This window comes from Rhea americana, unplaced genomic scaffold, assembly GCF_003343005.1.
Source record: "Rhea americana isolate MKP2758 unplaced genomic scaffold, rheAme1 scaffold_9, whole genome shotgun sequence".
Lineage (NCBI taxonomy): Eukaryota > Metazoa > Chordata > Aves > Rheiformes > Rheidae > Rhea > Rhea americana.
The window spans coordinates 5,234,619-5,249,980 of NW_028187088.1; the positions used below are offsets into that span (position 1 = coordinate 5,234,619).

The window sequence follows — 15,362 nt, forward strand, 5'->3', positions numbered from 1 at the left end:
AATTACCTACAAAAAGAAAGTCAGTCAAGCATCCCCACCAGAGGCCAATATCTTGCAGCTTAAACATCTTCAATAGCACACTCTAACGAAGGGTTATTCCAATCCACAGAGACAGAAAAACAAGCTCTCAGAGCAGCTACTGTTTCTGCTCTCCAAGTGCATACAAGCATACYGCCAGAATTGTGTTAAACACTGCTTTTAGCAAAATTACTGGGGTGTTGCCTTTTTTTTTTTTCTTTTTTTTTAGTTAAATAAAGTCATCTCTCATGGAAACTGTGACAGATCCTGCAGAAATTTTCAAAYACCCTAGTGAGGTCCATCTGAGCACTGAAAAAACAAAAACAAAATCCAAACCCACAATCAAAGCCTTGTTAGCCTGACTTTCTAATGCTCTAATTTTTTTTGTGTGCGCACATGTGTGTGTGCACGCACGCATGCAAGTGGAAAGTAAGGTCATAACATTTCAAGCTCCTTACCAATTAATCATAACGAGGAAAACATTCAGATTCAAAGAACAGCAAGCCTGTTTTTAAAAAAACACCTCTTTGAAATAGCAGCTTTAAGGGTAACCCGTGAAACCTTTCAGCAAAGGTATTCTTCGAACAAAGTTTCACCCTGGAATGTCTGTTTCTTCAGATCCATGTTGAATGAAAACATTTATCTTTACTGCCATTTAAAGTCTCCCAGYAATAGCCTCAAAGATTAAACACTGTAACTATGACTAAGATTGGAGCAGTCGTATATGCTTGGATTTCTTAAGGCATACGGAGTACAGTTATCTAAATGCCAAAAATCCCACAGCTCCAGCTACGATAAACAGATGAAAGGGCTTAGAAACTTCTACTCAGGTGCAGGGCACACTGAGCCTGTCACAAAAAAAAAAAAAAATCCACACAAAATCAAGGCCACCCCACACCAGATGCTAGGAGTACAACAGGCAGAAAAACTTTAAGCACTGTTGAGTTATGTCCAACTCAAACAAAGCTCCAGAGCAGCTGAGGCTCACAACCTTTCAGGAGAGAAAGGGAGACAGTCAGCAACACAGACAAAGAACCTCCTACATCCTGACAGATSTAAGTGGGAGTTCTGAGAAAAAGGCAGGTTGCAGTATCAGGTCTTAAAGTGCTCTGGTTATGCAAACTTCTAGGTCAATTCTGCAGCAATCCAGATGATCTACATTGCGTGGGGTGCAAAAGAGCCATCACTTACATGGCATCTGCTCCTGTGTGGGAACTGGGGCAGCTGACAGACAGCCTTCAATCAACAGAATTAGACCCTCTACCAGACTCTGCCTCAAATTTCACGTGAATTGGGAGGGATGAGGTCTAATGTTGTACAGACAAGGGATATAGCTCTACTCGTTCTCTTAATTTATATAGTGCAAGTAGGAAAATACATCTAGCTAAGAGACYATCTCAAACAGCAGCTTTGCAGCTTCTCTAACCTAACTGTGGATAAAGCTATTCCAGTTTCAGCCTCAGCTGTAATTAATCYCTAATTGCACCAATGCAACAGGGAATCTGGCCATACTATCTTAAAAAACAAGCATTACCAGTTGCTGATGCTGTCAACCTCTAGCCTTGGCTTGTGCCTGCACACAACATGGCTCAGGGTTTCATGTGGAACTCTGGTCAGCTCGCAGTGTATCACCCCRCCAAGAGGGCTTTGTTAGCCTGGCTTCCTATACCAGTTCAGCACTTTTGGAGGGAGGGGACAGCGCTTGGGCTCCCCCAAAGCTTTTTTCCTTTAATTTTTATCATTTCATATAGTTTGGATAAGCCACCTTGACCACCTCAGGATAAGTGGTTTGAACCAGTCTTCCTCCTGCACCAGAGCAGTTACCTGTAGCCCAGAATTCACTACCTTTGTGGTTCTAGAGGGCATTTGTATATCCTTATGCCCTGGGCATCTGACTCCTGCTAAAGAATTAGCTGTCCTGACTGTTCTAGCATGCCCCGATGCAGAAAGTGCAACAGCACAGAGTTTTACTCTGGCTTACTTAAAAAAGAGCAAAATCCAATCTGTGCATACTTGCAATTACATCTCTAGCAGACTACACTTGTGTATAGTCACTAACTCTATCCATGGACATAAGGAAGTTAATATAGTTTGTCTTCCAGCTCAGGAGGGCTGAAACTAGAAGCCATGTCTTTAATATAGGGAAGGAAATATGGCAATGACTTAAAGGTACACTTGCTTCCTTTTTAGGTCCCAAATAAATTAAAAACCCTATGCTGAGCTACAGCATTTAACTGTTCACTGGTAACATTTTCTATATTGCTGAAGTTTATGCATTTGCACTGTTATTTTGCAAGTACCTGCTCTCTACAAAGACTCTTTGTCACAACAGCTTTTGTAAGTAAAGAGTTATCAATAATTTCCTCTGCAACTCCAAGACTAGCACTTTATTCTGCTGTTATAACAATGCTTGTTTAATGAACAGATTATGACTTCAACCCCCCTGACATAGCAGCTGAATAAATGAAAGAGGGGTGAGGAAGAGGAAGGGTTAGAGTCTGAGGTTGTCCACTGAGACTAACTTTATAGTTTGGATACACTAGTTTAAAACAGGCAGTGGGAAGCAAAGGAAAGAGCCTGGCTCTTCAAAAGAGCTACAYTAACCCAATTAATTCTTCCTGACCTCTCTCATTCCCCAGCTTGATTCTTCTTTCAGTAGGTCAGCCTTTCGCTTTCTCTTTGGAAACCAGACATTGTTATAGCATCCAGACAGAAAGTATTACATGCTAGAGAGCAAACTGCACTTGCTGCACTTAGAAAGATGTAAAGCTGCACTTGCTGCACTTAGAAAGATGTAAAGCTGCAAACAGGTGAGTAAGGAGAACAGGGGAAGACTGAGAGGACCCTTACCTTCCAGATGTTTGAGTAGTGCCCTGCTGCTATTGCCATGGGCAGATATGAGGATCATTTTGCCACTTTTCAGTTCTGGCACTATCTTTTCATTCCAATAAGGAAGAAGTCTATCAAGCACATCTTTTAAGCTTTCAGCTTTTGGGAGATTATCCTGAGAGACATCACAGCATTTATACCTACGATCATTGTATATCTCTTCATAGTATGGATGAGATTCCGTTATGGGAGGTGGGGTAACATCATAGCTTCTCCTCCATATCTTCACTTGCTCTTCTCCATGATTCAGAGCCATTTCTGCTCTGTTGAGACCAATCAACGCACCGTAGTGACGTTCATTCAGCCGCCAGGAACTCTGAATGGGGACCCACTCTTGACCCATCTCTTCCAGTACCAGCCATGCAGTCTGGATGGAACGGCTCAATATAGAGGTAAAGACAAGATCAAACTCAAAGCCTAGTGCTTTAAGGTGTTTGCCACAGTTCTGAGCTTCTTTTATCCCATTACTACTCAACTTCTGGTCCACCCAGCTGCAGAAGCGATTCTCCTTGTTCCAGGCTCCTTCTCCATGTCTTAAGAGAATAAGCTTGTACTTTGCCATTTTAGTTGCAGCTTGGCATAGATGAAGATTGGTCTGGCATCTAGTAACAATGCATCTGAAGAAAGACATGAGACAGCTAGATCTACCACATTCCATAAAAAATATGTATTACAAGAAGTAATATGGCAGCAGAGAGCAAACAATTATCAGGATCAATACATTCAGAGAAACAGATGTTTACTGAGTAAGCTTTTACCTTTGAGTAAAGGCTCTTGGCTACCCATCGTCAAGTAAGAAGGAAAAGTACTGTCTACAGATTTCCCCTAAGCCCTTAAACAGAGACTAAGTTAACATCAGTGGCTCCCAACCAGCAAAGCAGACCTCACTKGTGACTCAGTCTCATTAGAGGACATATATGGAGCCCAAGCTTGTAACATCTGCCAGACCTACACCAGCTCTGTGGGCACGCAGATACACAGACAGCAGCAGTGATCCTAGGCCATAGTAATGGGAGAGAATGACCACAGAATTCAAACTGGTGATATACAGAACTTTATTAATTCTCAAGTGAGATTTCACCACAGCTATGCTCTGCAAAACTTGTTTCCTCACATTCCCCCCACCCTACTCTGCTAATTATGCCAATCTCTTCGCTTCRTTTTTCCTCCAGGCCTCCTCCTCCTCCACTAGATACTTCTCTTCTTCCCTCCCCCACCATTCCTCCAAATTCTACTGCCACATCACAACGATAGTCGTGTGTTGCATCCTACAGTAAGTCTCTTTTTTCATACAGTCCAAAAGCAATCTTATGGAGTATTCCATTCTCCTCCTGACTTTCAAGTACATTTTCCCTCTCTGTGTCTATGAATTACAGTGCCAGATTCTGACACACAAGAATTAATATTTTTGTTTTTTGCTGTAGGCACAAACAGCRTATTTTCTGTCCTTATTTAATAAGACAGCTACACATTCCAAAGATCAAATAACACTGCATTTTTCTCTGCTCCTGTTGTCTAAGCAACAGAAGCCTCTGATTTTTTTTTAGTGGAARTTGGACTGTGTCCTCCCACCCAAGCTTTTCCAGTGTGGCCAAAAATATTCTAGCTATTTGTGTGAGGCCTGATAAGTCCATCCAACAGAGCACTATYACTCTCTTGAGAGACACCTGATCATCCTGAAATGGGATGACAGAGGAGACAAAAATGGAACAAGCAGGAAAGAAACCAAAACATTGCCCTGCACTGAGGGTATTGCTGTATCCTCAAAGGAGCATTAGCAGACAATACCACCCAAGCTCAGCTTAGWACAGCAGCCTTTTTCTTGACCCATGATCAGACCATTAGATGACTCTTCCTTTCTCATATGGCCCCAAAATCATGGCCACCAAGAGGCTGAAAAATCTGAGGTCTAATTTTTGCACATCTGGATACTGGATTTCCAGAAGAGATGTGTTTATAGGAGCTCCCACCATCTTAAATCAGTTGGAATTGCTTGGAATCACACTCCAAGTCTCCAGGTACCTCAGATCAAGAGCCTKAAAATCCTGGCCCACTCTGCCCTTGAATTACATCAGTAGTATGGATAAGGCTCATGCAGTCTGTTTTTTGGAAGCACTAAGGACARTGTCAGCATTCATTTTTACCAAATAAGCTTTTTTACCGGTTATATACAGAAGCTCAATTAGTTTACAGTCTCAGTAGTTTGATATTGTTTGACTGAACAGCAACTTAGTTTTCCTTTACTCCCACAGAAGAGAGTCTACTTCATGTAAGAAAGTAATGCAGCACCTCCCCAGCTCTGTAACTTCTTCTAATTACTGGTATAGCCTAGATTTACAACAGCCTTTAAGGACTGCCAGATTTTACAGAATATCAGTAGGTATTGCCTGACATACAGCAGACAATTAGCAAATAGAAGGGATGGTGGCAAGTCTGCTGTGGTCTCATTAAAAAAAAATAAGTTGTGTAGGACATGGAGGTTTTCGGACAAGAAATCCTTATATGCTCAACTTTTTCCATTCATGATAATCAGCTACATGTTACAGAAAGACCCTAACTCTGTTAGGACCCAAGTTCATGTTCCTAGCAGTAACATCAGATAGAGGACTAAACTGTACCCTTTAACACCTCGGTCTTATAACAAAGGAATTTTAGATGGCTTTCAACCTAACGCCGAACTATTCTCCCTAGCTCCCTGCCTCATGTTCCATGGATATCATTAAAAATTGCAGCGTGTTCACAGCATGTTCAAGACTCACAACAGCAAAAAAAGCTCCATCTCTTCAAATATTTTATTGTTCAGACTAATAGACTGTATTATCTACAAGAACAGAGCAAGTGATTTACAAGCCAAATCAAGACACTCCCCCCCCCCAAAAAAAAAAAAAAAAAAAAAAAAAAGATGCACCTGTTTGCACCCATTGCAGTTGGGTGCTTTCAGCCTGAAACGATAGCTAAAGGAATACACCGGAAAAGACTTAAACAAAGAACWAAATTCATCTGGGGTCCATAAACTTCAGTTCAGTTATAAACAAGATTAGGCAGAATCATCATTTTCAAAAAAAATCTTAAAGGATAAGCAGTGACAGGGTTCTTTAAATATCAGTCCACTTATGGAAACATTTAGCTAGAAAGTCTCAAACACATGGAACTAATCCTACTCACCTTTCCTAAGGCAACTGAGCGACATCCACAAATCCCAGCATAGACTCAAGAGCTGGTCTACACAGAGGTCACCGCACACTCTTGGCTAGTTATCTGTACGAAGAGAATAAACACTAAGTGCTCTCACAGAAACCAGAAGTGCAAATGGTTAGTCTACCATCATTTGTTCTCAGAGCTGAGAGAAAAATACCCCCTGTACATGCTAGGAAAGCTACCAGTTTTCTCCTCCCAAAAAGGATACAGAAGTACAGCTCCTGCATTTCCAACAAGGGAAAGCTCCTTATCTCCCAGATGTCCCAGGATATTATTTGCTTCCCAAAGCTTTAGATTGCAATTACTTTGGATCTAACACACAGAGAAGTCTCCCTGAAGCTTCTAGGGCTTTATGGAGGCTACAGATCTGGACAGCACACCTGGACCCAGTGTTAAGACAGGAACACTGCAGAGCCCTGGCTCCGCGTAGCAGAGCACAGCTAGCTGTTCACAACAACCTCTCACACACACCCGCAGAGCTTTTAGCCAGGCACTGCTTGAAGGCCTAACTTCAAAAGAGGGAGACCCGACCCCCCCCTCAATCCAACCAGGTCGAACACACCTTTTTAAACACGCCCTGCGTGGCACATCTGTGTCTCAGCCTTCCTTAGGGAGGCAGAGAGTTATCAAGCAGCCAGGCAGCAAGCACTGCCGCAGCCGGAGGGGACATACGGGGAAACACGCACGCGGTCCCTTCCCAGGGAGTCCCGTCCCGTCCCGCCCTGTCCCGTCCCTTCCCCTCCCCCGCAACGAGGCTCCGGCTCTCCCCTTAAGGAGCCTCTTCCCTCGCCCCGGCATCTCCTCCCCGTCCCTCAGGGAGCCCTCTGCCCTCCGCCCGCCCCACGGACGGCCCCAGCACGACCGTTAACCGTCCGTCCGTCCGTCCGTCCGTCCGTCCGTCCTTCCCCCCATCATCCCTCCACCTCACGAAATCGCCAGACTAAATCAAAGCCGCCTCACCCGCAGGACGGCGGCACACTGCGGGAAGCCAGCCAGCCAGCCGGTCAGCGAAGAGCTACCGCCGCGCTCCGCCGCCCGAGAGCTCGGAGCCGCAGCAGTCGCCCCCTCCTCGCGAGCCGCCGCCGCCGCCGCCACCAGCCCGCCAGGGACGCGCTGCCCAGGGGCAGGCCCGGCCTGAGGAGCCCTCCGCGTCCACGCGACGCTGTGGCAGCAAGGGAGGGTCTCTGATTGGCTGGCCCAGCGAACGAGCGCGGCGCCCAGCCAATGAGGCCGCGCCCGTGGGCGGTGCCGCGAGGAGGCGGCCGTTGGCCGATGCGCGCGGCGGGAGCGGCGCGGCGGCGGGGGGCGACTGCTTCCGCGGGCTGAAAGCGCTTCTGGGGCGTTAGGCGTGAACGCAGGGGCGGCTCGGGGCTCCCCGAGGAGGTGGGACAGGGTGTTTGTTCCGGGCCTGTGGCGAAGGCGTCAGCGACAAAAGCCCCAGCATGGTCGCAGCGGGAAGGTGTCCGGGCCTGCCGTCCTCCTGCCCTGACCCCTTCTACYGCTGCCTCCCTTGGCCAGCCTGATTCCCCCTTGACCCCGATGGGATTTTGCCAACCCTCTCCACCCACCCTGTTCAAGCAGTTCAAAGTTAGAAATTTGGCCCTCAAAGAACAGGTCATTTTTCTGTAAAGGATCAAAGCAGAGATGTTGGTTCACCTCATTTTGGATTTCTGARCTATTTGCATGTGTGATACTGCAGTTTTGTCAGCTCTACCAAACCAAAGATCACAGCGATGCACCTTCTGCTGCAGGACCTGCGGTGGCCCCTCCCGCTAYGAGAGCCTGCCAGGTGTAGTCCAGTCACACCAATGCATAGAAAATACTACCAGGCACAGCCCAGCTTCCTGCTTCTCCAGAAACCTCCCCATTCCTACATAGGCARCAGATTGGACCTGCTTCACCAAACCCACCTCTGCTGTAGACCTCCATCCACCTCTGCGTCTCAGGCAACTCCAGAGCATCTTCTCCTCTCTCACGTGCAGACTGGGCATTGCAAAAACAAGGGAGGAAGCAGGGTGACCCATTTGTCGCAGCAGGGAAGAGGCAAAGGGAGTTGGGCTGAGCTCAGACAGTGGGTCATTTTGTTCCYTCCTCTGCCACCCATAACTTCTCCAGAAGAAGGAAGGTGGTAAATACCCTCAGCTCACATCTAACAGCACTTTGCTCCTTCCCAGGGAGAGAGGAAATAGGGCACAGAATCAGTCAGATGGGGGGTTTCCCAGGCAGCACTGAAATTTTCTTCTGGTCTTAGGGCCTTCTGTTTTTAGTAAGGCTGGCTCCAGCAAGGGTCCACAATCTCATTACTCATGATGAAATCACCAGAAAGAACAGACTTGAGTCTGGGAACTTAAAAAATCATCTTAGCTATTCTCATACCCACAAGCTGTAATTTTGATTCAAAATAATCAAAAACAAATGAGCTGAGCAGCTCTAGCAAGAAATGGATAAAAGTGGTATGGGAAGGTGCTGTCCTTTACTGCCTCTATTGCAATAGATCTGATTTCATTTAAAAATAGTAGAACACATTTTGCATGCATAACCAGATACGTATTTTCTTCTCTAAATACTTACCCTTGAACAGCCATAATTTAAAGTGACAAGTGCCACAAGCTCAAGGCATACCACAGTCTCTTATCACCTTCTTTCCAAAGCAGAGAAAAGGGTGATCTTGCATTTTTAATATGCTATGACTGTACAACATGAAGATAGAAGGCAAGAGATACACAGWTAAGAAAAAAACAGGCAAGGAGCTGTAAAAAAAATGGGGCAAATAGAGATTTTAAAAGATTTTATTTTAAGTTTTATCAGCCCTCCACCTTAAGTGTACTGCACAGAAAAAAATAACAAAATCTGCTGCTTTTGCMAAGTATTTCTATTGGATGTGAGTTGCACTTAAAAATATAATGCTTTTCAGCTCATCTACTAACTTTGACTGTTACCTTTCATCTCTCAACTTTTTCTAAGCCAAAGCCTACAGTAGAAAGCCAGTCCACCTATGTAATCAAAGTAGTATCCTAAGTTCACCAAATCTCAAAGAGTTCTATTTCTCCATCCATCAGCTCCAACTGGTAAGCAGAAATGCTCCTGCATCACCTTGCATGAACATACACCTGCAGTCACCCTTTCCCCAGTCAGATCAAGCCTGTCTCTGCTTGTATGAACTTACTAGTGATAAAATTTTTTATTTATGAAGGCATCACAAGCAGACTGTTGAATTGCCTTTGCAAGACCAAACATACTAGAGATCMAAAGAAAAACAGTTACTCAGGAGTCTAAGCTCTATGTATAGGATGTACTTCAGTCACTAAGAATACAAATAACAGAAAGATACATTACATGCCATTACGGAGTCATAACCACAAGTCACTAGACAGTAATGTGTGCCACAAGCCAGGACTTCTATTGCCATGACATACAGATTTGTTATTACCATTAGTCTTATAAGAWGATGATTTCATTAATATTGCAAAAACAGCCAAATGATTGTGATTCAAATTTCAAACTACACAAGGACTAAAGAGTTCAAGCCATATTCCTGTTTGTTACTGTTCTTCCAGATGGCTATCCTCATTTGGCAGCACTAATCTTTTGCAACAGCTGGGCTATGTTTTTCAGGGTCTCTAACCTGGAACCTTTCCAGGATATAACAGATGCTTTTAGCTGGAACGTTTATGGCAGAAGCAGTTTAGGAAGTTTTTCCTTGACACATAAGCTTCCGCCAGGGCACTAGCTCAACTGCATCAAACCAAAGCAAGGTCTGGAGCTAACCAAGGCAGAAACAGAAGACAACAGAACTAGAAGGAAGAAAAGCAGATAAATAATTGATGAAAACCRTGGCAAACAGGAGCATTCTCCAGTGATTATGCTCTACACCCTTGGTATTTGTTCACTGAATAGCTACTTTGTTCAAATCTAGATCAAGTATTTACCATAAAGCACTCCAGAACACTCAGAGCTCATTAGTTAACATTATTTGATATATGAGTTGCCTTCATTCATAATTTCAGCTTCAAAAGATGCTTCTGTAATCAAATCCTCACACTCTTCAGTAACTCTGAAACCTTCTAATTCTYCCTCCTGTTTACTAATGTAAAATTTCAATCTTCACGTGTTGCCAACAGCATGCCCATGCTCTCTGCTGCCCAGATGTGCACCCAAGAAATCTCACCCTTTTTTTGATGCTGGCACATTCAGGMCATTTTCAGCACTTCATAGTTTTCCCTCCACAAACATTTTAGATTTTATCTTTTCTCTTTTATCCATACAATTGTTATTTCACATTTCTATGACTGAATCGTTTCTCCACAKCTTTTCTGATGGCCCACTTCCATTCACGGCTAACTTGCATTGAGAGAGGTCTAGGAGGATAAAACACTGTATGCAGGGAGGTAAACAGACCTRTATTTCTCAAACAGGTTCTCCAATATCCAGAACTGTTACATAAAATCACTCTGACTAAATTAATCCCCCTGGCCATCACTCTCCCAAAACACTGGTTCTCGCATCTCACRAGTAGTAAACATAAGCTTCATATCTTGCAAGAAATCAGCTGCAATGTGGAAGGGGCATGGAAAACTCGCAGCATGCGTTAACAGCAGGACACTGCTACCATACTTGTGTTAGCCATACTTTCACTCTCCTTACCTATTCTTTTCATACCGCTGCTCACTCAGTTTTACTGGTTTAAATGACTCCTTTATTCACTCTTTCCCCAGTCACCTTCTTTTTTTCCATCCCCAGAAGACTACAGTCCCCAAAATACCAATATCGCATTTTCACTCAACCTTCTACTCCAAACCCACTTGTTTAGCCTCGTACCACACAAATTTATATGAATTCACATACTGGAAGCTGTTTCTCTTGTCCTTGAGGCCACAGCCACATAAATTGCAGGAGAGTCCTGTTGACCCGAAGTCCTTCATACAGCTCTAACTCCCACCTCCTGACCAGGCCTTGGTCTCTAATTCTTTTTGTTATAGCCACTCGTGTCTCGCATTAATCAGCCAAGTGATTCTCAGTATTTTCTTGGCTCAAGCTTGCCTATGCGTCCGTAATTTTTCATCATGCACCTACCCCTATTTACTAATATATCTCATATCCCTGTCTTAAACCAAACCTATTATTACCTAAAATTCAGGGATATATCTGACAGAGCAGTGAGGCATGCCTAGCACACCAATTAGTCACTGAATTAGAATTCAGGCTCCTCAGCACAGTATCTGTCACCTTTTGTTTGAATAGTGCCTGGGCTCTATTGCCTGTGGGAAATAGGGCTTTAATATGTAAACAGAGTAGGGCTTTCATCCTGTTTGGGTATGSAGGCAACATATAACTTCAGGCATCCGAGTGGATTCTCTTTTTGTCAAAACCAGAAGCGTAAAATCTATATGGAAGGTAAATAAAATATTTTACTTTTTTTTAATTATTATTATGACTCCACRACTTGGGGGAAAAAGTTTGTTCAAACAAAAGAAAAGTGAGTGTGTAAGCACTAAAACTAACCCTGAATTTGTCACCAGAATCACAGCTCTAGTCTTAAGTAACGAAGTAGGTTTTTTTGAATCCCTGACTGTTGAATAAGTGGCAGACTGAGAAGGAAGAAAAAAATACATAGAAACATTCATTTCATTAAATGCAAAACAGATGGAAGGAAGCTGCTGTGTGGGGCACTGTATTTCATATCTAAGCCTGGGAACTGAATTTCTCATGTAATCCCTATTGTTAGGTACTGGCAACATTATTCTGAAGTGTTAATTGATTTTGCTTTGAGGAATGAAAGAAGTCCCTGGATATGTCCTGAAACATTTTTCTGAAGTAAAACACATGACATCTGTGTATTCATTTGAAGTCTTAGCTTAAAAAAAATATTTCTACATATCTCAAGCTGAAAACATACAATCTGAGATAGACAGAAAAAATAGGACAAAACTTGCATTCTCTTGCCCTCAAAACCATTACAAAAGTAAAGGAAGACAACCCTAAAGTATCTTAAAATTGCGACTCCTTATCGCAACAGGTGCCTAGATACTACAGTGAAGTGTGTGGAACACAGTGCTGTGAAGGAAAGAATTTAAATGGATGACATATATTTAAACACTTTTCTGCATGAAGTCATTTTTTTTCCAAAACACATCCTATATGCTTAGATAAATCATATGTATTTTCTTAAACAAATGTAAGGTTATTGAGACATGATTCAGAGAGTGGAGGAACCACAGCAAATCCTCTTTGGCTCAGCACTAGCCCAGCACTTGGTGTTTGAATTCCGAAGGAAGGATGTGCCGGCATCCACCCCGCAGTAACAGGTGCTGCCTCCGGCACGCAAAAAGCTCTGAAAGAAGTTGTATCGCATGCCAACAGTTATCTCACTTCCAGAGCAAGAAATGCATTTTAAACATCTACAAGGTCCACTTTTAGATATTGTAGATTTGGACCATATTGCRTTGTGGGTTTTAGTTTAGAGTATTTCACTGTTTTCTAGTCACAATACTGTACAAGTTAAATTACTGCAGCAGTACCAAAAGCGAAGAAAATCATATGATGCATCTACTTTTTTTTTTTCTATGATAAACAAAGTGCTGCAGATATCAGATATCAGTAAGAAACTCTCTGGGGAGTGATAATTTAAAAGGCGCTCCTCTGGAAAAAAGAAAGCAGCAAGGGAARTGTCTAGTCAGAACGTGAAAAGTTAGTTAAAAACTGACTGGACAGTGCTGATATTAGAGCATAGTAACAGCATAAGAATCTGAGCAAATATACTCAAAAGTAAAAAAATGAGAACTCCAGTGTTAYTGGAGAGAATGGTGAGAACAAGTAACACAAAGGATATATTTGTTTTCTTGCACTAATGTCTTTCTATYACAAATTAGTGGTTCACCCTGAAAAAAACTGCTTAGAAGTTTTTTACTTGTGTTACAAAGAAAAGGGAACACCGGGTTAACCATGAACTCGGTGTGTGCAGTGCTTGTTACTTCTTATTCTTGTTTTCTCCCAAACACTCTAAAAATCGCAAAGATTTATTCTGCACTTCTTCTAGTTTCTTTCCATGATACAYGGCTTTCTTGCCCCATACCAGTTTACAAAACAAATCTGACTKATGTTTAGTCTGATTTTGAGAAGAGCGAAAACTGAGTTTCCTGTATAAAAATTCTGTCCTATGTGTCATGATTGGATAATAGCAACAGCAGGTCTGAGTCACAGCATTCTACCTTACTGTAACTTCTCACAATTCAGCAGGGTCACTCCTGACTTACAAAAGGCCATACAATCAAGCCTTCMTTTTATTTGATTCTTTCATAGGCAACTTTAGGAGTAAAGACCATATATAAATACCTATAGGTCATGATTTAATTCATTTTTCCCTCCATTTCATTAATGAAAAAGGAGCATGAGTAAGCTAGTAGTCAAGAGTAATAAATCATGCATGGATAGGGAGCCAGGAYATCCAACTTCCCAGAACTAATTTTCATCTCATACCTGTTTTGCCCACATGAAAATCTATTCATTAAAATCATCTTGTGTCTGATTTCCACTGCGTTTATGATTAAGAATCTGTCTACTGCTATTAGATCTAGTTGCCCCCCCCCAAAAAACCTACCAAAGATCTTTTTGCCTGTAATTCAAGATCTCCTTCAGTATATTGGAAAAAATGACTTTCAAACCTTTCTGTCTCCCAGAGACACTACACACTATCCAGTATTTGGCACTCTGGATAGGTCAAGTACTTATTTAAACAGTAACTACTGTCATTATTTTTCTCTTTGCAAGTGTCTGCATCTGCAATCTTCCAAGTAAGTTACTGAGCTGAGATCAACTAAATAGATCTGTATGAGAACAAAATCCAGGCATACTGGTCCTGCCTTTCTTAAGAAGGCATTTGCAGAAGTAGCATGTATCTGATAAACTACATCTTGGAAAGGAACTATGTCTCTTTTTTGTTATAATACTTTGAGGAAGACATCATAAAATGCAGCCTATGTTATCTGACCAAGGTTTCTTGTCTTTCTAAGGATATAGGTGCTCATAAACTTTAGATGCAGAGAAGCCACTTTCTCGAGCCTGCTGGGTTGCATCWAGTTTACTAAGGGCAGTTGGGAACACACTGTGGTCAAATTAACTGTCCTGGCTTTTGCAGCAACCCACACTGAGCCACCATCTCTCCTCAGTCCCTCAGGCTAGAGGCACGTTCGGGTTATAGGACGAGCGAGAGTCCTCAGACCAGATAACACTTGGAAGCAAGATGATGCCATGCTGCCAGAACAATCTGTGCAGCTCACAACCTCCTCCCTGCATGCACCTGAATTACTGGTGGAGAAGACAGATGCTGAGAGTGGAGAAGCCTGCCTGACTACCTACAGCGACCTTGAAGCATGCAGCGAAATAACTGCACAGATCCACAGATTAGTGCAGGACAGTACACCAAACATTTCTAGRAAGCATTGGACCTTCTGCATTCACACTAAATACCCCTGTGGCCCTTGGGTCCTGCTGTCTGACAGGAGAAAGACCACACAAAGTTCTGCCCTCACATTCACAAAACCTGAGTTACTTTGCCCACTGAAATGACTGGGCTGCCCTGTTATGTATGAGTTCAGTTTATAAAGCAATTTCCACTCAGCTCTAATTCTGCACAGTGGTATTTTTCATGATGTTCCTTATCAAAATGATCTCATTGGTTTTAGCGTGTGCTTTGTTTTGTTTTGTATTTTAAACATGAGGAAAATATTTTCAACACTTTTGTGTTTCACAAATGGAAAACATACCTTCCTTCACTCTTAAGGCATTCTAAGCACCCCCTTTTTTTGCCAGAACTAGACACAGCTGATAGCTGAAACTTGAACTGGAGCATGAAAATATTTTTTGGCCAGAACAAGAGCCTCCACTTATTATGAAAAAGAGCAGATTGTTTTCAAAAGYGATGAGCTTTGAAAAACCTACAGTCTACATCCACAAGAGAAAACCCCTATTCCTTTGATAGCCATGCCTACCAACAGACCCTGAACAGGAATGTAAGTCTGGGATGAGCAGTTTTTCCATTTGTAGACCAGCTGGCTTTGGAGGCTGGCCATAGTGGCCTTCCTACTTAAGTTGCTTACCCCCTCATTACAAAGTCCATTCTTCCACAGAAACAACTGAAAAGGTAYGGTCTTTGCTGGTGCTTTGGTACCTGCTCTTTTCACGGGGCAGGATTTTCATCTGGAGAAAATTAAACAAAGGTATTTGCTAGTCTCACATTAGTCCACCGCTCCAGTCTATTA

The 15,362-nt window shown here is 42.9% G+C and overlaps 1 protein-coding gene across 3 annotated transcripts in view; it reads right to left on the reverse strand.

The window, feature by feature from the left end:
• Positions 1 to 7,263, reverse strand: part of BPGM (bisphosphoglycerate mutase) — a 37,222-nt gene extending 29,959 nt beyond the window's left edge. For all 3 annotated transcript variants that reach the window (XM_085324045.1, XM_085324044.1, XM_085324043.1), the window contains exons 1-3: positions 7,066 to 7,263; positions 6,073 to 6,165; positions 2,869 to 3,524 (exon numbers count right to left, since the gene is read on the reverse strand). In XM_085324045.1, the coding sequence (XP_085180171.1) occupies positions 2,869 to 3,469 (601 nt within the window). In that variant the 5' untranslated portion in view covers positions 3,470 to 3,524; positions 6,073 to 6,165; positions 7,066 to 7,263. The remainder of the gene's footprint in view (positions 1 to 2,868; positions 3,525 to 6,072; positions 6,166 to 7,065) is intronic.
• Between the last annotated feature and the right edge of the window lie 8,099 nt (positions 7,264 to 15,362).